This window comes from Zalophus californianus, chromosome 10, assembly GCF_009762305.2.
Source record: "Zalophus californianus isolate mZalCal1 chromosome 10, mZalCal1.pri.v2, whole genome shotgun sequence".
In the NCBI taxonomy this organism is placed as follows: domain Eukaryota; kingdom Metazoa; phylum Chordata; class Mammalia; order Carnivora; family Otariidae; genus Zalophus; species Zalophus californianus.
The window spans coordinates 95,992,469-96,019,091 of NC_045604.1; the positions used below are offsets into that span (position 1 = coordinate 95,992,469).

Sequence of the window (26,623 nt, forward strand, 5' to 3'; positions counted from 1 at the left end):
AGGTGTGGCTGAAGCCAGAGGCTCAAATAATGTCCATTTGAACTTGGTCTCAGTCTCTTAGCTCTGCTTTCCTGTGGACTGTCTTAATTCTTAGGCAGATTGTCCCCTCGTAGGTAGCAAAATGGCAACCAGCAGCTCCAAGCATACATCCTACTAGCTTAACATTCATAGTGGAAAAAGATCATAGCTTTCTCAATGGCTCCAGCAAATGCAACAGGATTGAGTCTCATCAGCTCCGCCTGGGTCACCAGGTATAATGAAGAATTTGGTTTTTGTCCCAGCTTCCTGGCACATAACTTTACAAGTACCTGGAATTTACCAAGTAACAGAAGTGCACCTTAGATCACACCCAAGTTTTAGCTAATGAGGTAACTAATGGTAAGCTCCTAGATTAGCTTCAGGATAAGGGTTGGTTACCAGAAAGACTATCCTGGTGATTAGAGGGTTGGGATTTTTTAAGATAGATTTATGTACGTATGTACGTATGTATGTATATAAGTAATCTCTACACCTATTGTGGGGCTTGAACTCACAACCCCTGAGATCAAAAGTCACCTGTTCACCTGTTCTTCTGACTGAGCCAGTCAGGTGTCCCACAGGGTTGGGGTTTTGAGGCAGCTGGATCTCCAGGGAGGGGAAGGGGACCTAGAGACTTGAGTTCAGTCACGTGGCAATGATTTAATCAATTGTGCCTAAGAAATGAAACCAGGTCTCTCAGACCCCACTCTATGTCTTTCTTCATTTGGCTGTTCCTGACTTGTATTCTCTACTCTAAAACTGTGATCTTAAGTATAGTGTTTTCCTGCATTCTGTGAGTTGTTCTAGCAAATTATCATACCTGAGGGGGAGGGGGTCATGGGAAACTCCAGATCTGTAGCAAGTTGGTCAGAAGTGAAGATGACTGGGGGACTCCACTTGCAGCTCACATCTGAAATGGGGGCAGTCTGGGGAGGACCGAGCCCTTAATTTGTGGAGTCTGAATTAACTCTGGGCACTTAGTGCCAGAACTGAACCTCAGTACATTAGTTGGGGTTGAAACAGAACACTAACCCTGAACCAACATTTGTGATCACAAGGGATAGATTATGCTGACTGGTAAACACTGGCTCAGACACCCATCATCTGAGATTGGGATGGGCTGAGCACAGCAGAGGTGGCTCTTCAGATAACCAGGGTCTCTGACAGAAGGGGAAGTGGTTGCTTGTGGTATTCTTCTGGAGGTTGACCCTCACCCCAAGAGATGGGGATTTCTCCTATTTTGTCTTCTATTCTGGGATGTCAGAATAGTGCTTTGGTCAGGACCTCCTGCCCCCTCCAAATCATACTCTGCTCACCCAGGACATTTTGACAGCCTAAAATACTCCAGCTTCACTTAGCCTCTGCCTCTGAACCTCCATACACCCGTTTCCCCCACTTCTGCCAATCTTCCTCCCTCTGGTTTCAGGCTTCAAAGTGTGGCCTCCTCTAGGAAGCCATGGACAGCCAACCCACCTAGGCCACCTCTAAATTGCCTTCTACTCAGTAGCTTTTGTGTGACATTCACGAAGTGTTTCCAATGGGAATGTCTTCAGTCACATCTGAGTGACGGGGGTAATCAGATTTCTGTTTGGAAGGAAATCCAGAGCCAGTATGGGGGTGGGTGGGAACCAGAAGCAGAGAGGAGACGGGTGCTGTGGTCCAGGAGGGGCTGATGCTGACCTGGCCAGGGCAGTGCAATGGGGTTAGTACCAAGGACAATAGCCAGTGAGATTTCTAAGGAGGCACTGCCAAGGCTGGCTGGTGGGAAAGAGTGAAGAATGCCCTTGAACTTCCAATAAGTCTGTTGAGGGGCACTGAGGACAAAGCTCTGGGCCCTAGTGCCCCATTTGCCACTAAGTTGCTGACCAGCCTAGTACTCATTTCAATGACACCAGACCCCACCCTCCCTTTAGAGGTTAGAGCTGCAAGAAATCTTAGAGGTCATAAAGTTTAACTTCCTCACTCCATCCCCACTTTATGGATAATAAAGCAGAGACTTCAAAAGTTAACAATGGTTCACCTTTATTTTTAACATGAATGTGAATACAAAATTTGCTTTCCATTGAAAACAGGACACTTAATAAGCCCAACACACATACTCAACTGAAATAATTCAACACATAATTCCTTTAACGAATACTTCTTCACCTGAGTGTTAGTTGGGCACTGTTCATAGAGTTGAAAAAAAAAAAAAAAGCTCTTACTGTCATGACCTGGTAAGACAGGAAACAGCAACAATCCCACAAACCAACCAACAAGTGAACTAATAAGATAATTTTAGACATTTAGGTGCTATGAAGAAAACCAAAAAGGACCATTGAGAAGAGGGTGGCTGGGGGGGGGGGGGGCGCTACTTTAGATAGGTGACATCTGAGGTGAAGCTGAAGGCTGGAAGAAACAGCCCTGGGAAAGGTACCAGGAAGGACACTCCAGGGAGAAGGAAGAACATCTGCAAAGAGCCCGAGGTAGAAACAATTGTGGGATATTCGCAGAACAGAATGGCCAGTGTGGTTGGGGGCGAGTGAGAGGAAATCATCCGAGATTGGGTCAAAGAGGTGGGCCACAGGGAGGCGTCTGGATTTTTATATAACAGTTTTATTGAGATATAATTCACCTGCCATACAGTTTGCCCACTTAAAGGAGTTGGGATTTTATTCTAAGTGTAGTAAGGAGTCACGGGGCGGGGGGGCGGGGAGTGTAATTTCTGATCCACGCTTAATTAATTAAAATTTGAAAGGAAATCTTTAATTTATTTATTTAATTAATCTCTACACCCAACGTGGGCCTCGATTTCACAACCCGAAGATCAAGAGTCGCATGCTCGGGGCGCCTGGGTGGCTCAGTTGATTAAGCATTTGCCTTTGGCTCAGGTCATGATCCCAGAGTCCTGGGATCAAGCAAGGAGCCTGCTTCTCCCTCTCCTTCTGCCCCTTCCTCCCCCCAATCCCCTGGCTCATGCTCTGTCTCTCAAATAAAATTAAAAATCTTAAAAAAAAAAGAGTCGCATGCTATACTGACTGAGCCAGCCAAGTGCCCCTTCTGATCCACATTTTAAAGGCTGATGTAACTACTGTGTGGGGATGGATTTGCCAGGTACCGAGAAGAACAGGAGCTTGGAGATCCACTGTAGAGGCTGTGAGCTAACCTAGGTGACAGATGATCCCAGACTGAGCCACAGGGTCAGCAGTGGAGACAGACAAATGGTCACATCTGAGATATATTTCAGAGAGAGAACCAGCAGGACTGGGTAATCGGGGTTGAGGGGAAGGGAAAAAAGTGGCATTGTTTGTTCAGAGGTGGAAGCAGAGCCTGGGAGAGAATGAAGGGTCCTGTTTTGGACATGTTAGGTCTGTAGCACCACTTGATGGCACCCTTCAGTTTGGAAAGCTCATTAATAGGTCAGGGGCAATCATGCAGAGCCCTACGGTGGCCAGGCAGAGGATACAGACATAAAGGAAGTCCAGTCCTGGCCCTACTCAGGCCACTTGGTCTCAGACAAATGAAACCAAGAAATATGTCTCAGGGTATCAAGTGGTGTAAGACAGGTTATCTGTTAGGAGGTATCTGAATGCAAACAGACAATTGTGACATAGTCTGGCTTAAATAATAAGGACATTTGTCATCACACCACAAGGAGTCCAGTCTTCTAAAATCCTCTGTTTTGCCCTCTTCTGGATTTTGGCTTCATCACTGACCGGAAATAAGATGGGCAGAGTAGTTCCAGGCTTTGCATCCAGACCCAAGAACACCCAGAGTCAGAAGGCAGTTCATCTCTTTCTTGTCTCCTTGAGGGTGAGGGACCCTTTCCTGGAAGCCCCCCAAAGGAGATCTCCTCTTACCAATCACGGGCCCCAAAGAAGTCACACACCCAACCCTAAACAAAGCCCCTGGCAAGGAGAATAGGACCACCAGAAGTAGACGTGGCCTGTCAGGATTTATTCCCGGAACCGGGGAAAGGACCACTGTGAACAAAATCAGGGCCCCGTCCGTAGGAAGATGGAAAAATGGCTGTTAAGCAGGAGCTCAAAGGCACAGACTGCTAGGGGGGACCCAAACGACCATTTGATTTCAAGAGCGTCTTTTTTAAAGAGTTCAAGATTCTGCACAAAGAACGTGTCTTTAACTATAATCACCCAAAATACATGTCTGAAAGAGAAAAATCTTTCTCCAAGCAAATTCACAGCCTCCTAAAGCCCTGATTGTTCTCCACTTCCTTTCATCGTCCGCCCGCCCGCCCGTCCCACCAACCCCCACCTGCTATGTTTCTACAGCAGCCAGCCTTCCTTCTTCATCTGGCACTGCTCACCAGGCATTTTCCCACGTGGTTGGCTCCCCTGGTCTCTGCAACTCTGAGCCCACTCTATTACTACCTCATCCAGTGGCTATGCCAAATTGACACTCCCACAGCCACATGCTGGACGTGTGTTCCCTGTGCTAGGGTCCCAGGCATGGCTGGGCATCTGGGGAGATTCCCGCTAGCACTCCTGCTCTCCAACATCAAAGTTAGGCGGCTTGTCTCAGGCTCCTCTGTACAAGACACGGACACAGGACGATCCAGGCTTCTCCAATCAGACGCATTCAAGGGAGGCTTTGGATTTGGCTGACTTTGGGGGCAGGAAGGTCGGGAGGGAGGGAAGGCCACTTTCTTGAGGCAGAAGTGGCTTTGGTGCCATGAACAGGAGGTATCGTGGACGAATCTAAGTCCTGGCCATTAGTGTTTGGTGGCGGTGGCTGGAGTAGCGCTCTTCTTCCCACGTCAGATCAGTTCTAAGGCTTGGGAGCTGTTTCTCCAGCCCGTTCCACAATTCTGTAAGCTGACTCAAACCCTTAAACAAATCCTTCTTCTGCGTAAGCCAGCCAACGTAAATTCTGTTGTCTGTAAATCAAGACTTCCAGCTATTACACAGGATGCTAGTCAACAGCTCTACAAAAAAATCCTCTCCCTCTGGACTCTTTTCTGACTGCTGTGTTTCTCAAATTTCAGTCATTCATGTACCACCTGCCCCCAAATCTGCCATATGTTTATACTACCCATAACATCACCTACCACATGCTGTTTTTTAAATTGACTCATTTTTTAATCTCAGTATTTGCCGCCCGTTTTTTTTTTTTCAAACTAATACACATCCAAATAAATATAGCACCACTAAAATAGAAAGCATTCATTCAAGTACCACATCCCAAAAATCTTACATTTTGATAATGGCCAATAGTGTCTTAGAAGAAATTCCCAGGAATGGAGTGACTGAGGTACAGGATAAAGACAAAGAAAACTTTAGTTATGGCACCAGCCCTTCCTAAGCAGAGCTGATGGGCTGGAAGGCCAGGAGGACAGAAGTCTTAGCAGGTTCTTCATTTTATCTGAGCAGTAAATTGAAGCTGAATGACAGTACCAGGTGCACTTTTTTGGAGTTCACTTGTATTGGGTTCCTAAATCACCCCGATGCTCCGTTTTCTCACCTGTAAAATGGGGGAAATAATGGCTCCAACCACACAGGGTAACACAGGGTGCGCTGAATGTGAACCAATACGAAGCATTTGCACAACGCCTGATCCATGCAGAGCTCTGACTCTGAGTTTCCCAAACTCCTTCGAGCTTGGGAAACCGTGTGTGTTATAAATAAATACAGTTTCCCTGTCTGTACTCAGAACCTCCTGAATCATAATCTTCAAGGGAGGAATCGGGGCATCTATTTGAAACCAAAAACCGTCCATGGAGTCTTAGGATCTGATGAGTTCGGGAAACATCAATCAGGGTTAAGCAGCTGCTGTTCTCATCCCAGGGTGATGAGATGACGGATGTGAAAGTTAAAGGTCATATGCTAGCCTTGCACTCACTCATTCAGTCAACACAAATTCCCTGAGCGCTCGCTGGGTGCCCCGCCCTGTGTTCGGTGCTGGGGCCACCGCGGGAACAAGACTCAGGCTGCCTACACAGGCACCTGAGGCCGGTCCCTCACCCTGGGTATCATCTGTATAACCAGGTGGGCGGGTGGGGCGACGATCAAGGGAATTAGTCCCTGGCCTGCTGAGGGGACCCAGGGGTGGACGGCAAAGTTGTCTGTCCCCGCAGGCTGTGAGCCAGGAGGGCGGTATTTGAGGGTCAGGGGCTGTGGGACCTGGAGGCCCCTGGCCTCCATTCCCGCCTCTTGTCCAGCTCATTTCCTCTCAGAGCCAGACGTCAGAATCTCCCCATGAGGTAGATACTACTGTTTCCATTTTACAGATAAGGAAACAAAGGCTCTGCGGAGAGATGGGTCACACTTGTGCCCCACCCGCGAATGGCTCCCAGGCCCGTCTCCTCCTCCGTCTGGCCGTAGGGCCTGGTCCTACCTCCAGCGGCAGCTCAACGGCCACCAGATCTCTCGCCAGACCCGCGCAGTGGGTCGGACTCCAGGAGGGTCTGGGCCAGGACGCTCCCGAGCAGGCCGCGCCGGAGCCGCCGCCTCGGCCTCCGGGAGACCGGCACCCTCACTCCGGGCCCGGCCTAGCCCCTACCTGACTCCCACGCCCAGCGCAAACACAGCGCGCCGCCCTGGGAACTACAACGCCCACGAGCCTCCGGGGCGCTGGTACGCGACGGGATGCTTCACGTCGCTTCCCCGCGCCGCCAGAGAGAACTGCTTCGCTCGCGTCAGTCCGCGAGGCCCGAGAGCGCCTTGGAAACCGTCTCCCTCCTTCCCCGCCCCGGGGACACCAGCCCCTTCCTGGTGTCGTCTTTGGTCCCACGCCCGGAAGTCGTAAGATGGCTATAAAAACTGGAGGCTAGAGGGACCCAGACTTGACCTCCGGGCCTTCACTTCCGCCGGAAGTGGCCTCCAGTCGCCCGTACCCTTTCCTTTTTGCACGCGCGGGCGCCCGGGGCCCGATACTCGGGGCGCGAGTACGACCACGATGGCGGCCACCACCCTGCTGCGCGCGACGCCCCTCTTGAGTGGTGAGGGGGTGGGGGAGGCAATGGCGGCGCGGGGCCACGTGGGGGTCGTCGGGAGCGGCCAGGCTCGGACCGGCGCCCTGACTCCAAGCCTATGCCCCGGCAGGCCTCGGCGCCGGCCCGAGCCCACTGCTGCAGTGTGTGTTGCGGCCGCTGAAGGTGCCGGCACTGCCTCGCTTGTGCCGTGGCCTGGCCGTGGAGGCCAAGAAGACCTATGTGCGCGACAAGCCCCATGTGAACGTGGGCACCATCGGCCATGTGGACCACGGCAAGACTACACTGACCGCGGCCATCACGAAGAGTAAGCGGGGATGGGTCGGTGGCGTCCGGAAGCGCCCGCTCTGCCGGCGGGACCTGAGCCCGGGAGGTGCTGCTGGAGGTGTTGTGGCCCCGGGCGCTGGATTGGATGATGCATTTGCCCTGGGCGTGAAAGATTTTGTGTCGCATAAGCTGGGGAGCCCGAATGGCTTCTCTTTAGCCGTGGCCAGTGTCCTGTAAGCAGAGGCCTTATCCTAGAGAAGTCGCAGGGCTGGACCTAGAAGCCCTTTAACATTTCCTTCTGACCCGGTCACACCCGCTGCAGGAACTGAGGGAGGGGGTCACGGACGCATTATTCTCCCAGACTGTCCTTTGCATAGTAGGTGGGAGGGACTCGGGTGTGGCTTGAGCCCTGCCTCTGCCTTTGGAACTTTATCTGATTTATTCTCCTCCTTCCCCTTAGTTTTAGCGGAGGGAGGCGGAGCGAAATTTAAGAAATACGAAGAGATTGACAATGCTCCTGAAGAGCGAGCCCGTGGAATCACAATTAATGCGGCTCATGTGGAGTATAGCACTGCAGCCCGCCACTATGCCCACACCGACTGCCCAGGTCACGCAGATTACGTTAAGGTGAGAGAATTGCTGGGTACAGGGTCATGGGCTGTCTCCTGCCAGAAAAAATGTTGGGACTTGTGGGGAAGTTAGGATACGCAAGATGCATGGGTTGAGGTCATGGATTTCTGGGCATGACCACTTAAAGTGGGTGGTAAGGAGATGACAGAGAAAGGTGGGCCTCAGCTGCTGTGCTTGCCTAGATGGAGCTGAGGAGGTCCTTGAACTAGGCTGTTTCCTATCCTTCTACCCAGAATATGATCACAGGCACCGCTCCCCTCGACGGCTGCATCCTGGTGGTGGCGGCCAATGACGGCCCTATGCCCCAGACCCGAGAGCATCTATTACTGGCCAAACAGGTACTCGGAGCCTGGGGAAGGGTGGAAAGAGGAAGAGTGGGGAGTTGGTCCATTCAGGACACCACTTCTGCCTCTTTGCCATCCACAGATTGGAGTAGAGCATGTCGTGGTGTACGTGAACAAAGCAGATGCTGTCCAGGACTCTGAGATGGTGGAGCTGGTTGAGCTGGAGATCCGGGAACTGCTCACTGAGTTTGGCTACAAAGGGGAGGAGACCCCAGTCATCATAGGCTCTGCCCTCTGTGCCCTTGAGGTGAAGGCGGGGTCAGGCAGGGGCTAACTGGCAGAGGATGGGGCTGGATGGGCGTCCAGAGTTCTGCTCTGAGCCTGGGGAGTGTCTCTCAGTAAGAGGAGAATGAAAATTTCAGAGTCCTGTCACCTCCCCCATAGCAACGTGACCCTGAGCTAGGCGTGAAGTCTGTGCAGAAGCTGCTGGATGCCGTGGACACTTATATCCCGGTACCCACCCGAGACCTGGAGAAACCTTTCCTGCTGCCTGTAGAGTCCGTTTACTCTATTCCTGGTGAGGACCGTGTTCACTTGCACTCCTCTCTAGCTATATAGCCTGGTCCAGGGTCCCTGATGTCCTTCCTGTCCTATTGCTTTCCAGGCCGGGGCACAGTGGTGACAGGTACACTAGAGCGTGGCATTTTGAAGAAAGGGGATGAGTGTGAGTTCCTGGGACACAGCAAGAACATTCGCACTGTGGTGACAGGTATAGGAAGACGCCTTGGGACCCAGGGGCTGGGTCCAGGATTTCCCTTGCAGATCCTTCATGCCTTCCTCTCTGCTCTAGATCCTTCTCCTTTGTCTCTGCTCTTCCCTCCTAGGCATTGAGATGTTCCACAAGAGTCTGGAGAGGGCAGAGGCAGGCGACAACCTTGGAGCCCTGGTCCGAGGCTTGAAGCGAGAGGACCTGAGGCGTGGCCTGGTCATGGCCAAGCCAGGGTCCATCCAGCCCCACCAGAAGGTGGAGGCCCAGGTGAGGGCTCCAGGCGATGGGCAGCGCTGAGCCAGACCATCCCATGCATAGGCAGCCTTTCCGGCCAGCATAGCTTCACACTTGTTGCTCTCTTTTTTCCAGGTTTATATCCTCAGCAAAGAGGAAGGTGGCCGCCACAAGCCTTTTGTGTCCCACTTCATGCCTGTCATGTTCTCCCTGACTTGGGACATGGCCTGTCGTGTCATCTTACCGCCAGGGAAGGTATGGATATAGGGAACGTGAAGGAGTGGAAGCGACACTCTCACATCAGCTCCCTCACTCTCAGTTCCAGAGCTGTGCCAACATGGGTGACTTTGCATTGACTGCTGTAGACAAAGCTAGTGATGGAAGGGTCTGGCTGGGTGGGTTTGGGGGGAGTGAGTGTCCCCCCAGTATTCCCTGGGCGGAAGTAGGTAAAAAAAAAAAAAAAAAAACAAACCAAAAAACTTACCCATGCTAGCATTTACCCACAGATCTCCCAGAAAAGGATTCCCTGTTGAGAGTTCCACCGTACACAATGGCTCAGAGAAGTCTTGTGACAAAGAAACCTGCATGACCCATAGTTTCCTTGACTTTTTCAAGAGTGAACATTTAGGAACACTGGTCACAAGTCCTTTCCTGTCTTCACATACAGTTTGCATCTGCCTGGCAGCTGGGGTGGAGCTATCTCCACAAAAAATCCCCCTGCTGCATTTCCCCTAACTTTCTAGAAATGCTTTTGATTCACATTCAATTTAGTTCACATGGATTCCCTTTTAACCTTGGTAGGCAGCAAACAGTTGGGAACAAGGTGCCCTGAGGGCCACGCATGAACCCTGTCTCTGCCCCCACCAGGAGCTTGCCATGCCCGGGGAGGACCTGAAGGTCAGCCTTGTCTTGCGGCAGCCCATGATCTTAGAAAAAGGCCAGCGTTTCACCCTGCGAGATGGCAACCGGACCATCGGCACTGGCCTTGTCACTGAGACGCCAGCCATGACAGAGGAAGACAAGAACCTCAAGTGGAGTTGAGTCTGGACTCTTGCTCTGACTCTAGCGTTGAAGGCTGCGCTAGCCCATGTTCTTTGCTGCTGCTGCAGCCCCCTCCCTAGGGCACAGGCTGCCGTCCAGCAGTGCAGCTAGCCTGACACTTCCCCTGGCCAGGAGGGGCCCCAGGGCCTGCCAGGTGAGGTAGGTCAATAAACTGTTCTGTGAATAGTGAGGGACGTTGTATCTTGTGTTCTTTGTCTTAAAGTTGGACAGGATGGGGGGGGTAGAAACACAGGGCCTAGAACATACCCCTCGTTTTTATCTCTGTGGTGCTGTTTGGAAAAGCTATCTTAAAGCTGTCAGAATGACAACTTGAGAAAAGGAGGAAAGTTGGTCTAGTGAAGTTGGTGTGGCTGCCTAGCAAAACAGTAAGTAGGATTGTTGGCTGTCCTATGGGAGAAACTGGGAACTTCGCCCTTGGAGCAAGCATGGGTTCAGAGATGCCAAACCCACCTCCTGTCCTCCTGGAGTAGTTACGAAGGCCATTAATGTCTACTTGCCTTTGTCTAAGCTCTTGGATACTGGGGACTGTTGTCTCACCTCTAGAACCAACATCCAGCACTTTGATCAGGACCCTCTTTTTAATTACGTCTCTCTCTATGCTTGATGGGTTGTCCCCCCTATATATCACCAATTCCAAACACAGGAGTGCGAAATTATAAACTGAAGTTTTCTGAGACTTAAGGACTTATCAGACGCGTAGGGAGTAAAATGCTGAATAGGTGTTTAAAAACTTGAAATGACTAGCCAGGACACCAAAAGGTTAACTTTCAGCAGGGATTAACAAGCACCTCTTTCAACCTTGCTTCCTGACAAATGAGTATATTCCCCACTGACCAGCCACCCAGAGTGGGGAGGCTCTTAGGCCCATCCCGAGAGCTGTTTTGAGTCACAAATCCGGCTTCACAGCAGAGGCAGAGAAGTGGGCTCAAGAAAAGGACATAAGAGCTTCACACAAAAAAAAATGTGATAGGGCAGGTTTGCTTTATCCTCCGTGTCTGAGGTGAGGCCAGAAGGTTTCAAGAGATTCCTAAGCCTCAGGACCACCCGGTAAGCACTGCAGTCCCATCTCTGTATCGGGGAGACCGCTCCAACTGCACCTGAGATGTCCTGAACCTGGCTGGCTTTCTTGCTTTTTCCATCACTGCCCCCCAGCTGCAACTGCCATCCTTTAGGAGAGCTCTTCTACAACCCTGCACGTTTGTTCTCGCTTATCTCTACATAAGCCGGCCGCCCCATTGTGCCCACCCATTACCTGATTTCAGACCCTCACACCTTGGATCTCCTTCCCCAGTACATCACCCTTCACTTTTCCTGCCCTGCTCTCAGCCTGTATTCTCTAGCTTTGGTCCCATCTGAAACCCCCATCTACCCACGAGTACCAGCCCTACCCCCTCGATGCTCAAAGAGCAAAATAATCTTTACTTAAAAGACAAGAAAACCAAGGCCAGGATATGCAGTAAAAAACTGCCATGTTTCCTTGGAAATAACCAAACACTTCCACAACATGTCATTTCTACATCTCATACCTGGCTCTTCCGTTTGTGCCATTTAGCCCCGGTTTAGCTCCTGCTCCCCTAAAGCAGGTTCCTCATGGCAGCCGTCTCCCCTTACCAGTGGCTTCATCTTTGCAGTGCCCACCTGCACACACCACCTCTCAGCTGGGCTCTGGGCAGGCCTTTGTTTCCAGTGGCCAAAACCACTAACGTGCCTTTTGGTGCTAAGAGAAGAAATTAAAGAACTACTTACACTAGCAATAAAAACTTGAAACTGCACCTTACGATGAGGCCAACATCAAGGTGAGAGCAAAGTCACTCAGTGACAGGGCAGCAAGCATCCTCCGCCTGCTCTGCTGCATTTTCCCCACTGCTGGGAGCCACCTCAGGGCCCCCAAGACTAGACAGCTACCATCTTGCTGTTCTCCACTGGAAACCAGAGGCAGGTTAAGTTAGTTTAAAATTTTATTTTTTTTAATTTTTTTTAATATTTTTATGTAATAAAAAGTAAAAGTCCTTGTCCAACCATCCTTGTGGGGCATCTGTCTGTCTGTCTCTCACGCAGTTCACTCAAGTTAATGGGGAAGAAAGAAACGGGGGCCCAAGTCTGAGGTTATAAATAATAGAAAATAAAAGATCTTCCGTCTCCAGCGGGGGATAGATGAGAGGATGGGAGGGCAAGATGGGGTGGGGATGGGCAGGGGCAGAGCAGGAACCCCCCCACCCCCGCTGGACCCTGGCCCTGCCCACTTCAAGGCCCCTCCCCTTCAAGGTGCTTGGCAGGAATTCCCCAGCTCCCCCAGGGGAAAGGGGGGATTGGGGGGCTGGGACTGGTCCGAGCTGCTGGGGGAAGAGACATAGATCACTCTTCCCTCCACTCATGGAGGTCTCAGGTCGCGGCCAGGACAATCTTCAGTTCCCCGGGGGGTGGAAGGGGAGCTGCTGGGAGGGATGAGATTGAACTGGTTGGAGGGGAAAGAGAAGAGAGCAGGAGCATTAGAACCCAAGCAGCTGTCCCTTCATCCAATGCCGTCCAGTGTGGGGTGTGGGGGGAGTGTTTGGGTAGGAGCGGCCTCCTCAAGGTGTCTCATGGGGCTGTCAGAAGCACAGATCAATCGCTGTTTCCCAGTGAGCGAGAGCCCTTACTCGTGTGCCCAGCTCAGCCCCCCACACCCCAGCCTGGCCCTGTCTGCTGCGCTGACCTTACCTCGGCTAAGTCAGGAGACAGTCGGGGTCACTGAGAGCTGGGGAGGCAGTGGGGAGGGGGGCTGCTGGATCACAACTGAGCGAGGACGGAGGGAAGCAAAGGACAGAGCCAGGAGCAAGCCCCTGGCGGCGGCGACTGTGGCTTCTGCCCACCCTACATACTTCACAGACAGGTGCAGGTCGGCGGGCGCCCTGTGGGACAGCCCTGCCTCCAAGACCCCTCACTCCCCTCCCAGAACCCGTGCATCCTGCCCCACCTGCAGCCCGTCAGCTCTTCCATGCCAAATTCCCCCAGCTAACGAGAACTCACGAATCCTGTCATCGGCTCCTCCTGGAAATCCAGGCGCCTGGCCAGGCTGCTCACCTTGGGGGTGTCCGATGTAGGGGTAGGGTGAGGGTGTGGAAGCTGAGAGTGCAGGCACCCCACTCTGGGGCACCGCGCCTTGGGGGGGGCCCCCATGGCTCTGGGGTGGGTGCAGCAGCATCACCTGGGGCGGGTGGGGAGCCCCAGGGTGAGGGGGCGGGGCTGCTGTGATTCCAGTTTGGACATGGGCCTGCAGAGAAAAAACAGCTGTGAGCACCCCAGAAGCTAGACGTGGGCTCTGAGAATCCTGGTGTTAAGAGCACTCAAGAAAGGAGCACAAGGATTCAGGAACAGGACAGCCCCAGGAAGCAAGTCCCTGGGGTTCTTACCTGGGTAACATGGGCCATGTTGGTGAAGCCGTGGGGCAGCTGCTGATGGGCATGGATGGCATATACAGCGGCTGGTTGGGGGAAGCTGCTCTGAGGGGACTGGGCAGAAGGTCCCGGTGGCAGAGAAGGCGGCGTGCCTGTCAGGGCCCCTGGGTGGTACAGATTCTGCTGTGGCTGTCCACTGCCCAGGTGTGGGGCCTGCCCCGCCTGGTGCTGTTAGGGGGAGGGGAAGGGTGAGTGCCACCCCACTCCTCAGGTACCAGGCCTACCACCCACGGATCCCTGATCCTCTCCCGCTGGGGAATGATCCCTCAAACTCTATCCCCCTCTCCCAGCCATCCGTTCCTGCCCCAACCACTCGGATCTCCCATGGCAGGCACCTGGACGGGACTGGGGGCCGCATGCTGGGACTGCGGCTGGCTCCCAGTAGGCGTGGTGGCCGGCTGTGGCTGGTGGGCATGGAGCTGCGTAGCATGGTGTGGATAGGACTGATGAACAGTGGCTACAGCAGGAAAGAGGGACAGAATCAGTGCCAAGCACACCAGAAGGGGCTAAGGAGCAAGGTCCGAGAAGAAAGGCACAAAACTCACCATAGAGGGCTTGTGGGGTGGGCTGCTCTGCAGAAGGGTACTGAGGGGTGGAGGACGACACAATGGCCTGGGGATGGCTCCCCGACGTCAGCATGCGTGGGTTGCTCTGAAGCATGGGGGCAAACACCGGCTGGAGGGGCGAGGAGAGAAGCAGTCAGCACATCCTGCTGCCTGAGAACCCATGCAGCACAGCACCGCCCCGTCCTTGTCACAACCACCGTTTCCAGTTCACGACCCCAGTCAGGAGATGCTATGTGATCTATACTTCAGAGAGTAGCGGTGCCTTGCTACGGATCCTACCAGAGCCAGGATGGAAGCCTGAGTCTGGGTGATGGAACAGAGGTGACCCTTCGCTCTGCCCTCCCCGGCCCCTCGCCGTGCCTCAGTTACCTGTGAGGGGTAGTGGGCCATGGGCTGCATCATGGCGGGCTGGCCCGGGAACTGCTGTGGGGTGTAAGGGATGTAGGAAGAGTACGGCGTGGCAGCCACCAGAGGTGGGCCAGCGGCGGCGGCGGCCTGCATCATCGGAGGGGCTGAGGCTGGCTGGTGTTGGTCCGAGCGCTGGGGGGGCAGGGAGCCTGGGGGGTGGGGGAAAGAGTGCTGAGCTCAAGCTCCATCTGCCAGGAGGCAACCTGGCAGCCCAGCCGACCAGCCCTGCCAACTCTGCTCACCTTTTGCTCCCCGGTACTTGCCCTGCTGTCCAGGCACAGAATTGGATACAGGGTATGGATACATCTGAGGTGCCTAGGGACAAGAACACAGACGAAGCTAAACAGCTTGCTCACAAATGCCCTCAACAGGCCTGACCTGGTCCTCAGCAGGCCAACCCAGCCTCTTAACCTGGAGCTGCTCAGTTTTTCCTCTTACCTGAACAGCTGGTCCCATGTGGATCTGAGGTATGTAGGAAATGTACTGGGGGCTGTAGAGCCCACTCTGGCCTGCTGTCAGCACCGGGATGGAGGGAGTTGAATGAGTTCGGGGCCCCGGAGAAGTTGGGGTACTGGTGGATTTATTCTGTAAGAGACAAGCGAGGACACGAGGTTTGGTTTTTGTATGCCTCTCCTAGCAACACAGCATTCGGAGTGCTGCCTGCCAGACACATTCTACCCTGCGTCTTGGTCAAGCCTCACATCGGACCACATGAGACAGGTATTCTCAAATTAGAGGTACGGAAATCAAGACAGAAAAGTTAAATGGCTTGTCCATGATCACCAAGCTCTTCTTTTTTTTTTTAATACAGGAAAGTTCAAGCCAAATCAAGGGCCTAAATGAAACCCATGCTCACAACTACCCCAACACAGGAATGCTAAACCTCAGAGAGAAACACATAAACACTTACCAGACACATCATGACCCCTCGGCCCCAAACCTGACACCTGTTTTCCCCAGAGCAGCCCAACTTTCAGAGTGCCTCCCCCGGGCTCTATCACCCCACTCCCAAGCCTCCCTCGGGGAAACCAATCCACATCTGCCCATCCCATCTCACCACAGACAGCAGAGGCTTTGTGGGATTGAACTCCTTGGCGTTGGGGTTCAGTGTTGACTTCTTCACTTGTCTGTGAGAAAAGAAGAAAATCAATCCTCATGGCTTGCCCCTCTCCCCACCTGACAGCCCACCCAGCTCCCCATCCTACTCACTCAGCGACCGGGCCCTCATCCTTGTCGTCTCCCTTGATGAGGCCCACTGGGGGGCTGCCAGTTTGGCTTGGGCAAGGTGGTGGGGGCTGCTCGGGCCCCTCTGTGCCTCCTGCCGGTGGCAGGGGCGGCTTGTCCTCCTTATCCGATACGGACTCTGTCTTCGAGGAGACTGGGGACCCCACTGGCTCTGAAGTTAATAAACCGTCAACTTCCTTCTCTTTCCCTTTGGCCTCCTCCTTTAAGATCCGGGGAGGAAAAGGATCCAGGCTGGTCTCAGGGGAGCTACTGGGCTGCAGCTGGAAGGAGAGCAGCACACATACAGTACCCGGACAGCTGACCTGGACCCCTTCTCACATCCTTGCTTGCTCATCTCTTCTATCCCACCTGGTTCTAGTCCTGGGCTTCTATAAGCCCCCTCCAGCCCTCTTCATCCTAACACCCTGGCTCACTCCCACACTCCTCTCACCTTAAACTGGGCCCCAAACTTTCTCAGTTCTTCCAGTTGAAAGCGTTTCTGTTCATTCTGAAGGCCAGGGACTATGAGAAACAGGAAAAAAAAGGAGAAAAATCACATTTCTTTTCTCAAAGGTGGCTACGATACCAGTACCCCAACGGACAAAGAAAACAAGAGGAAAAAAAAAAAAGCTCTTGAGATTCCTATAGGACAAATTAGGACTACACAACTGACAAAACACTGTTTCTGAACCCCCACAACTCGTTACAACCTGAAGTGCTCCCCTAATCAAAAGGACATTACACCTCAGAACAAACAAAAAAAACCCAAAACAACACAACAAAAAAAAGGGAGGGGGCGTCTCGGTGGCTCAGTCGGTTAAGCATACGCCTTCGGCTCAGGTTGTGATCCTAGGGTCCAGGGATCCCTGCTCGGCGGGGAGCCTGCTTCTCCCTCTCCCCTTGCTTGTACCCACTCTCTGTCAAATAAAATCTTAACAACAACAAACAAACAAAAAAGCCAATCCTCACCTTTCCCAGCTATCCGGGACAGCTCCTGGGACTCCAGAGTTCTCCCAGGTTCCTTGGCTGGAAGTTCTTTTACTGAGCAAGAAGAGACATATGCCTGAAGGTCCTTCTGTCCAGAACCACACTTCATATTGTCCACAAGCCCTCAACTACCTGGCTCTTACCATCTGTGGAGGCCAGTGAGATCTTTGGAGAAGCTGGGGAAATGGAGCCTACTCCAGGATCCACAACCGATGATGTCACAGGGATAGAAGCCGAAGAGGTCGGTACTGCCGAGCTCATCGGGGCATCAGGACAGGAAGCTGAGATTGGGGCAGGGGCAGCTGACTTGGGAGAGCGCGGGGGGTACATCCGGCCCACTGGAAGAAAAGGGAAAGCTGTACAATGGTTACTGCTGTTCAGTGAGTAAGAGGCATAGGGAACCGCCAGAAACACCAACGAAAGTTTATCCACTTTTTTTTTATATGCAAGGTCACAAACCTAAATGCCCGGAAGAGCAAGGCAGCTAACATAAGCAGGTAAGATACACTCATGAACAGCATAAAAGTTTGGAATGTTTACAGAGACAGTCATAACTCAGTGCTAGCTAACTAGGGTTATGCTGTAAGACACGTTCAGTGTTTGCAGAACTTTCTGTATTTCCAAAGAAATTGAAAATTGGAAATTTTCTATGTCTCCTGTTTCAAAATGTTGACAACTAAAAAGTTGTTTTTTTTTGTTTGTTTTTTTTTTAAGTAAGCTCTGTGCCCGGGTGCCTGTGTGGCTCAGTTGGTTAAGCGACTGCCTTCGGCTCAGGCCATGATCCTGGAGTCCCGGGATTGAGTCCCGCGTCAGGCTCCCTGCTCAGCAGGGAGTCTGCTTCTCTCTCTGACCCTCCCCCTCTCATGTGCTCCCTCTAATAAAATCTTTAAAAAAAAAAAAAGTAAGCTCTGTGCCCAATGTGGGGGTTGAACTCACAACCCTAAGATCAAGAGTCGCATGCTCCACTGACTGAGCCCACCGGGCACCCTGATAACTAATTTAAACAAAAGACATCTGTCAGCCAAACACAACCCGTAGACAACTGGGCTGGCTTTGCTACATGAGGGAAACTCTTCCCTAAGAAGCATAAATCCAACCCCCCTCCAACATCTCTTATACCTTCAAACTGTCTCCCATCCCAGCATTCCATCAACTGACATTTACAGCCCCCCCCCCAATTTCTATTTCTTCATATAACTGCTGAAATTTTACCTGCAGGAGGGGGCGGAGCAGAAGCTTCTCCAGAAGGTCTACTGCTGGGTGAGGACAGAGTCTTGGCACCACCTCTCACAGGCCGTTGTGCCTTAGGGGACATGCGGGAAGGGCCTATTTTTTTTTTTTTTTTAAGATGGGAAAAAAGAGGCAGAGTATCTGCTATTACATTATCACCAACGCATCACCCTTCCAGCCCATCTCCCCTTTCCATTATCCTCCCCACCTCCATACTATCCTCTTCCCTACCCGCCCCCCCGCCCCAAAAGCCCGCTTCATAACTCACCTCCATTGATACCGCGGGTCTCAGAACCTGGGCCGGGGCTGCTACTGTCAAGGTGGTGAGGGCCACGAGGTGGCAAAGAGCTAAGGCCAGGCCGGCCTCCCCGGGAACTACTGCATCGAACTCCTCCCCGGGGACCTTCCCGAACTCGCTGGGGTAGAGGGATATACTTTCCCTCCCTAGGGGGAGAATTCAAGTAAGGTCAATTTCATAAAACCCACACGCTTTGGAAAAATGAAGCCTTTCCTTCTAAAGTGCGTGTGTGTGTAAAACACTCACACACACACACACACAAGCTCCAACTTTCTGCACTACCCCCACTTGAAGATCTGTTGTGTAGCTATAGGCTTATGACCTTTTGTGTCAACCCTGACCTGACCAACCTGGCCAAAGCTCCACAATTCTACCACTCCTGACCTATGAGAAAGGGAATATCACAATGTAGTTCAAGGTACCGCTTTTACAAATTACTAAACGTCATGTACTTTTTGTTTTCATAAAAGGAAGAGTTAAAACATACATATGGATGAAAATACCCACCGGGAAAAAAAAAAAGAGTATCAAAACTCAAAAAAATTTTTTTCTAAATCCGAAATTTTAGCTTTGTTACCTTGGACAAACTACTTATCTGATCTAGGCCTCAATTCTTAAACTCGAAAATTGGGAATAACTATGTACTAACCTACATCTTACATGGGCATGAAGCTTTTTTTTCTTTTAAGATTTTATTTATTTATTTGAGAGAGAGAATGAGAGACAGAGAGCATGAGAGCGGGGAGGGTTAGAGGGAGAAGCAGGCCCCTCGCCGAGCAGGGAGCCCGATGCGGGCCTCGATCCCGGGACTCCAGGATCATGACCTGAGCCGAAGGCAGTCGCTTAACCATCTGAGCCACCCAGGCGCCCAGCATGAAGCTTCTTAAACAGGAGTGTACAAAGCTCTTGGCCCAAGCCAGGGCCCGTACAGAGTCCCAAACAGAGCAGGCCGCCCCCAGCAATCACCTAGATGCCAAGCTGGGGCTCTCCCGTCCTGAACCCTGCCGCTGGACCGCACTGTGCTTCTCCTCCTCGGTGCGCCCATCATCGTTCTCCATGGCGATCCGCAGGCGGTACTGCGGGCTCGATTCAATCTCTCGAGCTAACTGGGCTGCACGCAGCTCCCGCTGACGAAACTCTTCTGAGTTGTCCTTCTCCAAGGGCACCCTGAGAGGACCACCACAGATCACCATCCCGGTGCCAGGGGACAAGAGAAAAAAAAGGAAAAACATTTCTATGAGTCCTATCAGCAGCTCAGGTGTGCAGATGTTTAACCCCTTCAACAATTCAGCACATATTTAATGGGCATCTACTAGGTTCCATGTGGGGAAACATGGCCAATCTCTGAACTGGACTACTTACACACATATGTATGTTTTAAGTTCCAGAGGAAAAGTATCGGTCATTGGACAAGAAAGTAGCTAATTCTACCCATGAGATGGCCTGGTATTTTGAGGGGACAATGACACAAGGCAGACCAGAAGTGGGGAGAGGGCAACCTGGAAGCCCAGAAAAGCATGAACAAATGCCACGACCCCATGCCTCAAACTGCACCATCTGGGAAGTACCAAGACACTCACGTATAAGAAGAAAGACTGCTGTCATAGGTGGTCTTTACACCATAATTCTCCTCGTTGAACTTGAACATTTCGTTGGGGTCCCATCCATTGGACTAAGGAGGGAGGAAGGAGAATGTTTAAAACCCAGCAAGGAAACCAACAATGACCTGTCATTCTCCTCCACCAGGGTGAAAAACACACAAATCTGACCAAACTGAGAGTTGAAAAATAAGAACAAGGCTGGCAGAAATATCAACTAGTACTACCAATTGTAGCACAGACTGGCAACAACTAGTAAAACCAAAGTCTTAAGACCTAACGAATCCATTTTCAGGTTTACGTCCTAGAAAAATTTGGTATATGTTACACTGGGACACATATTCTAAAGTCCAGTAAGGCACTATTTTTAATAGCAAAATAACAGCAACAAATACCAGTCAGTAAGGAAAAACATAAATACGTTTTGTTGTGTATATATACACATGTACACATACAAGCAAAACTAGACAAAACAGCTGAAAGCAACGACTGGATCTATATACCAATATGAAAAAAATTCCAAAACAAGAAGCAGGAAAAATAAATTCTTGTGCAAGTTAAACATAGCATAATAATACATTAACTCATGAGAAATCTTAAATGAATCAAAATCCTTGTTTTTGGAAGGACACTGTATAACTACACAGTCTACAATCTTGTCTATGCTTTATTAAATTAAAGAAAAAAAAATCTTAATCAAATGTCAATAGCTGTCAATTGCAGATGGTGGGAGAACAGGTATTTTTGTTATTTTCTTCAGCTTTTCATTTGGAATCTGACAGCCATCAACGGGCAATAGAAAAGACTCCCCCTCCCCGCCCGGCCCAGCAACTCTTGGTTCTAAGCGTGACATCAGAGTCCACAACCTGCGCTCAGCCAGCAGAGCGCCCAGCTCTCAGGGAAGGGGGGCTATACCATGTCAGACTCGAGGTCATAGTCATCGCTGTTGCTGTCGCCCCCTTCCCAGCGCTGAAGCACCTTCTCTTTGTGCTCCCCATTCACCTTTGAGTTCATGGCAATGGCTGAATCAGTGAATTTGTCTGTGGGGGCAGAGTCGAAGATCAGGAGTCAGGGGATTATTCCACAGCCTCTTCCAACACCCCCACCCCCAATAAGTAGTTGGGAAGCAAAGAAAAGTGTGTGTCAGGGTTGGGGGGCGTGAAGGGTGTGGGTGGTGCAGCACAACAAGTCTCATTTGAAGAGTTCACGAGGAGCAAGGAGTTGAAAGCAAAGCAAGGGAAACATGAAGGACCACAACACAGGCTGGAATTCATCCCACTGTATCTTAGACAACAAGACATATTCTCAAGAAGAAAAACCTAGGGTGCTTGGGTGGCTCCATCAGTTAAGTGTCTGCCTTCGGCTCAGGTCATGATCCCAGGGTCCTGGGATCAAGTCCTGCATCGGGCTCCCTGCTCAGCGGGGAGTCTGCCTCTCCCTCTACCCCTCCTCCCTGCTCATGATCTCTCTCATGCTCTCGCTCTCTCTCAAATAAATAAAATCTTTAAAAAAAAAAAAAGAAAATCCTGGCCCTCCTCCTCAGAAAAAAAGATGGTTAAGGGGGAAAAAAAATTCAAGTCATTATGTAACTGCTCTCTGCTCTCTACTCTGACATAAAAACCCAACACGATACCTTTAGTAGCATAATTGAAGTCAACGTTTCGGAAGTGGACAAGCATGACATCGCTTGGCTTAAACACCATGGTGTCCACAATGTCTTCCCGACGAGGGCCACCTGCTGGCTCAGATGCTTTCCGGTGTACAGCGTCTACTGCTAGTTCAAACTATAAAAGTCCCATTTCCAAACAGTAAAGGATCAGTATCAAGAAACGTGACGGTAAAAATAGGAGTTTTTCTTTTACTCTTTCTAACCTCATCCCAACACCACACCGTCACACAGTCTTCTCAGTATCAGCCTAGGACTAAGTATTTTAACATTAGCATTTTAACATTAACATTAAAGTACTCAGCCCTCCAATATCGGACCCACATTTCTTATTGCTTCCAGCACTACTCCAGCACAGGCCTACAGAAATGAGTAACACAATGTTGTCCAACACCGTTCAACTCACATCTCCAATGAGCCTATTTCATTCCCCTCCTCCTTCCGTAAAATGCAAAAAATCAGCTAATTTGAGTACACTAACCTTTGAGCTCAGAGTCTTGAAGATACCTTCATAGGTGGTACCATTCTTCACCTTTACATCACAAGTGGAGCCCTGGAAGAGTGGGGAAAAAGAAGAGTGTCTTCAGCAAACTGGTGCATTACATTCCTCAAACAACCTAGAGGTTAGGTACCCACTTACCACAACAGCTGTAAGAAAATGCAGCATTCTGGAATTATTGTAGACACCCTCGAACACCTACCAAAAACACAGGACAAATAAATAGCCAGTCAACATCTCACTTTCCTTCTGAATACCCACACTCCACTCACCCACTTTGTATGTGCTGGGCCCCTACTCTTCTGAGCCCAACTATTTGTGCACACGATCTGTGCTATATGCCCACATGTACCTCTGTACTTTGAGGGTGGGGAGTGGCACTCACCGGTGACTGTGGGGGTCCCTTTCCTGTGCTTTGTCCCCTATGAGAAAGTAAACAAGAAACTAGTTACTTAAACACATTCAATCCCTCTTATACAATTAATTTCAAAGAACTTGGTATCCTAGAACCACATACCCTGTGAAGATGCTGATTTAGACTACAAACCAATTATCAACAAGATTTTCCAACTCTCACCTTACAGAGGAAGAAAGGCATAGACAGTAAAAGCCAGTAAACACATTCCTACCAAATGCCACTAAAACAGACCTCAATCGACAATGGTTGTCAATGCAACACAACCTTCTCACTTTCTCCAAGGGGCCAGGGCCCCATGATTCCGAGAAAGCAATGCTACGGTAGTCGTTAACCAACAATCCACCCTAGACATAAAGGCGAAAGCTCAGGGCATGCAGATTCGGAACCACCTAGCTCAGGCACATTTACCTCTCAAACAGAAAAGACAATCATTTTCACCAGCCTTACATCCCAAACTCTGGGAGGAGGGTATTCCCTTTACAACCCACCCTCTCCACCTCTTTTACTCATTCAAGGCTACCCACTCTAGGAGGGGTCACCGATGGCCCGGTAACCCTGCTCCTCGCTGGCTGATGTAACCGTTGGTTGAGGAGGGCGATGAGGGGGCCGTTGGCGGGGCTGGGGGACAGCGCAGCCGCAAAAGCCATCCACCGGGAGGCCTCGCCCGGTCTGCGCCTGCGCAGTAAAGCCCACGGGCCTCCAAAATTCCCCCCTCCCGCGACCTGAACCCACTGCGCCTGCGTGTACTGCCACTCTCAATTCCATTAAGCCCCACACAGAAGAAACCGAGTGGGGTGTCCACCACTCATCCACAAACACCAGGCGAAGCCCTCCACGCACACTCCCAGACCCTGCCCTATAGGTTACCCGCGCCTCACGAATGCCCGGGTCATAAGACAGAGCATCCGCGCGCACGTACGGGAAGAGCGCGCGCGCGCTGGAGGTTCCCTGTCCGCAGTCCTCCCAGTTGTCCCTCCTTCCGTCCCTCCGCCCACTCCGCTCCCCTACTACTGGCCAGACCGGGAAGGGGGAGGTAGCAACCCGCTCCCAAGTCCCTCCCTCCCCATTGGCCAAACTGTGGGCCGCGCGCCCCCCTCCATTGGCTACGGCCGGGGACCCCTTCCCGCAGCTGACTCCCCATTGGCTGAAGCCGGGGACCGCGAGACCCTTCGTGGTAATGGAGCCGGGGACCCCGATCACCTCTTCACCCCCCCAACTCCTCGTTCTGACGGCGCTGGCGGGATGCGCCCCGCCTGCCCTTAAGGCCCGAGCCCCGAGGCCCAACTAGGCTCTGAGAACTGAGCACGGCCCCCAAATGTCCCGGTGCCCGCCCGGGGACCCTTTCCCTCTGACCTGTTAGGAGCTGAGGGGGCCCACCCCCAGCCTCACGGGAGTTCCCCACTGCCCCCGGCGCCCCGCAAAGGTGGCCGGGCTAAGTACCCGGCTCGCGCGGTGTCCTCAGGTCCCGGCCGCTGGGCCGGAGCCGAGCCGCCGCCGCCGCCTCGCAGCCTCGGCTCCAGCGCCCGGAAACCCACCCCTCCTCACCTGGCGCTGCCGATAGCCGTTGCCCCTGGCCTCTCCTGATGTTGCTGCTGCTGCTGCGGCGGCGGCGGCGGCGCCAAGATGCCCTCGGCTCCCCGGCGGATCCCGCTCCCGGCGGCGGCTGCAGGCCCCAGGCAGGGAGACGCGGCCGCGGGAGGCCCTGCGGGAGCCGAGGTGGAGGCCAGGGGCCCCGGGAGGCCGCCGTTAGGAGGGCTCGTGCCCCCGGGAGGCCGGCGGGCCACGGCCTGTTGCGTGGGGGGCGGCTGCTGGGGCTGGGAGGTCTGTTGTGGCGGCTGAGGCTTCAACATGATGGCAGCGTCCGGAAGGGGAATTAGGGGGAAGGGAGGGAGAGAGGAGGCTGGAGCTAGGCCCCCGCTGGAGAGCGCGGGAAGCGAGGGGACCTGGGAAGCCGGGGACCCGCCGTTGGCGGGCGGGGGGAGCCCCGCGATGTCGGGGGTGGATAGAGAAGACCGCGGCGCGAGGAAGCGCCGCGAGGCGGAAGGGGAGGGGGTCTTGCGGGCCGGAGGAAAGCGAGAGGGCGCGAGCCGGCCTGGCGCGCGTGCGCGTCGCCGGGGAAAGGGGAGGAGGAGGAGCGCGCGGGCGGGAGCTCCCGAAGGGGGAGGGGCAGGGAGGAGGGAGCGGCGGCGCGAGATGTCCGCGCGCGCACCGGGGCGGTTGGCTCCGGGCAGGAGAGAAAATAAAAAGAGGCGAATCTCGCGCCCCTAGCCCTTGGAGTGGAGAAGGAGCGGCGCGGGCGCTTACGCGCGCCAAAGATTTAGGGTCTTTAGGTCTCAAACAACCCTAAAGGTTGGCAGCCGCTGTCGCTTCACAATGAGCGTGTGAAGCGCTGGGGGAGGAGCCGAAGTAGCCGTGAGGAAGGAAGAGCCGGCCGCCCCGCCTACGCCGGTGGCGTAGCGTCGGGATACCTCCGCAGTTGTGTGAGATGTCACGGCGTAGCGTGCAGTTCTTCCGCCATTTGGGGGCCCGTGGGCGGGGTCTAAGTGCAAAGAAATCCGGGATCTAAATACGCGACTGTCCCTCTTAGGTGGGTGGTAGGTTTCATGAGGAGCTACTCTTGACCTTTTCTGCTTTTAATAAAAGACTGATGGACATTAAAGTTATCGGTTTGAAACTCAGCATGTTGCAGATAAATCTATGCTAAATCCGAAATCATTTTAGGCTTCAATGATTTAATACCTAAACGGTTTCTCCATGCCCTAGAATGAACCCTTAAACTGTAGTAACAGAGAGACTGAAGGACAAAGTACCTAACGTCTAATTCAAAATTCTTCATTCAACTCCGCAATGAAGCCAGACTTGATTCATTCAAAATTAGTTGGGCATTAGGACATTAGGCTAGACGCATTGGATATAACCGTAATTTCACCACTTCCTGTCCTCCCCGAGTTCAAGCTAGTGGTAGACTCAGACAAATTAGATGAGATCTATTAGGTGAAGCATAGGGCACCATGAGAGCTGATAGGAGTGACGCCGAATCCAGCGTTGGGTGATGAATTTCTAGGCAGGGGGATGTGACAAATTAAAACATCAGCGTGCCTGATTAAAGAGGTTGGAAAAAAATGAGACTGGAGAGGTAAGGAACCTGGGACTAGATTTTAAAGAGACTTGGACATTGTCCTCAAAGTAGTGGGGAGCCTTTCTCAGAAAACAGGTCAGATTTGCATTTTTAGAAGATCACTCTTTGCAGTGTGGAGAATGGAGTAGAGTAGTTATGAGGCAGTGGTCTTAATCCCAGCAAAACTTCCAATACCTCAATCTCCCTTGGCTCCAGGCATTAGCATTGGAACCCTTCCCAAACCCTCTACCACAAACAGGGACATACCTAGCTAAAAGTTGGCCTTACTTTTTAGACGTATTCCTTCACTCCTATCTCACTCCAGGCTTCTAGTGTGTTATAGGTTCCCCTCCCATGCTTGGCTGGCAAATTTCCCCACTTCATTCTAAGAGTTCCTTTAATTCTTTCTTCTTGCTTCTGTCAGCTCCCTATGGGTTGGGATCTTACTGTTACTGTTCCAGCAGTACCTAGCACAATGCAGGTAGTCAATTAAATACTTGTGAAGTAAATGGATCTGAGTGGTGTCTTAGAGACCATGTCTCCTGGATGCCTAAATAACACAGTCCAGCATTCTCCTGATATTCCCAGCACCACTGAGTGCCCTGCCACCTCATTATGGGTACTTCTTTCTCCCCCACTCACATCCTGCTCCTACCCTCAAATTCTAAGTTTTAGCCTCACGAAACTCCCATTTCCATGACACACCTTGTACTTTTTCAACTCTTCCTTTACAGGTGCTATTTCTTCACTTACCTTCTCATTCTTCAAGCTCAGGTGTCCGTCCTTTTGAACATCTTGTTACTGACTCGTTCCTCTGGGCTCCCAGAGCACTGGGATGGTTTTGCTTATATGAAGTCTGAGGTTATAAAGGGCAGGGACTATATTTACTCATTTCCCTATCCTTCATGTCTAGCCAGCTCAGTGGCTGGCACGCAAATTGTTTGGTAAATAAATGGAATGTTGTCTTACATGCAATTTAGAA

General features: G+C 52.0%; 2 protein-coding genes across 20 annotated transcripts; one reads left to right on the forward strand and one right to left on the reverse strand.

Moving 5' to 3' along the window:
- Positions 1–6,791: 6,791 nt before the first annotated feature.
- Positions 6,792–10,363, forward strand: TUFM (Tu translation elongation factor, mitochondrial). The gene is made up of 10 exons (XM_027610762.2): positions 6,792–6,955; positions 7,059–7,253; positions 7,674–7,840; positions 8,077–8,181; positions 8,270–8,434; positions 8,572–8,704; positions 8,792–8,896; positions 9,012–9,163; positions 9,266–9,385; positions 9,998–10,363. The coding sequence occupies exons 1-10, from the start codon at positions 6,913–6,915 to the stop codon at positions 10,169–10,171; spliced, it is 1,359 nt and encodes a 452-aa protein (XP_027466563.1). The 5' UTR covers positions 6,792–6,912; the 3' UTR covers positions 10,172–10,363.
- A 1,433-nt stretch (positions 10,364–11,796) lies between these two features.
- On the reverse strand, positions 11,797–24,950 carry ATXN2L (ataxin 2 like). Of its 19 annotated transcripts, none has more exons than XM_027610755.2 (24): positions 24,069–24,946; positions 22,491–22,527; positions 22,247–22,303; positions 22,088–22,159; positions 21,574–21,724; positions 20,856–20,980; positions 19,923–20,014; positions 19,309–19,509; positions 18,313–18,488; positions 18,027–18,140; positions 16,958–17,170; positions 16,797–16,868; positions 16,279–16,349; positions 15,813–16,108; positions 15,661–15,730; positions 15,042–15,188; positions 14,846–14,918; positions 14,565–14,752; positions 14,175–14,304; positions 13,965–14,086; positions 13,585–13,797; positions 13,256–13,445; positions 12,893–12,929; positions 12,133–12,624 (listed from the first exon to the last, which is right to left on the reverse strand). In XM_027610755.2, exons 1-23 carry the CDS (start codon positions 24,371–24,373, stop codon positions 12,898–12,900), a joined length of 3,147 nt encoding a protein of 1,048 aa, XP_027466556.1. In that variant the 5' UTR covers positions 24,374–24,946; the 3' UTR covers positions 12,133–12,624; positions 12,893–12,897. The 19 variants fall into 19 exon arrangements, 17 of the variants coding, with proteins under 17 accessions (XP_027466546.1, XP_027466556.1, XP_027466555.1 ...); XM_027610754.2 differs by having other exon boundaries at positions 12,133–12,647; XM_027610756.1 differs by having other exon boundaries at positions 12,133–12,647; positions 16,958–17,152; positions 24,069–24,373.
- Positions 24,951–26,623: the final 1,673 nt, after the last annotated feature.

Coding starts and splice junctions, on each gene's coding strand:
- TUFM (XM_027610762.2), top strand. CDS start 6,913: ATGGCGGCCACCACCCTGCTGCGCGCGACGCCCCTCTTGAGTG. Junction 7,841..8,076: donor GTCACGCAGATTACGTTAAG/GTGAGAGAATTG, acceptor CCTTCTACCCAG/AATATGATCACAGGCACCGC. Junction 8,897..9,011: donor CATTCGCACTGTGGTGACAG/GTATAGGAAGAC, acceptor CTTCCCTCCTAG/GCATTGAGATGTTCCACAAG.
- ATXN2L (XM_027610760.2), bottom strand. CDS start 24,373: ATGTTGAAGCCTCAGCCGCCACAACAGACCTCCCAGCCCCAGCAGCCG. Junction 15,189..15,660: donor CAAAGCCTCTGCTGTCTGTG/GTGAGATGGGAT, acceptor TGTCTCTTACAG/AATAAATCCACCAGTACCCC. Junction 14,305..14,564: donor TGGCCCACTACCCCTCACAG/GTAACTGAGGCA, acceptor TCGCCCCTCCAG/CCGGTGTTTGCCCCCATGCT.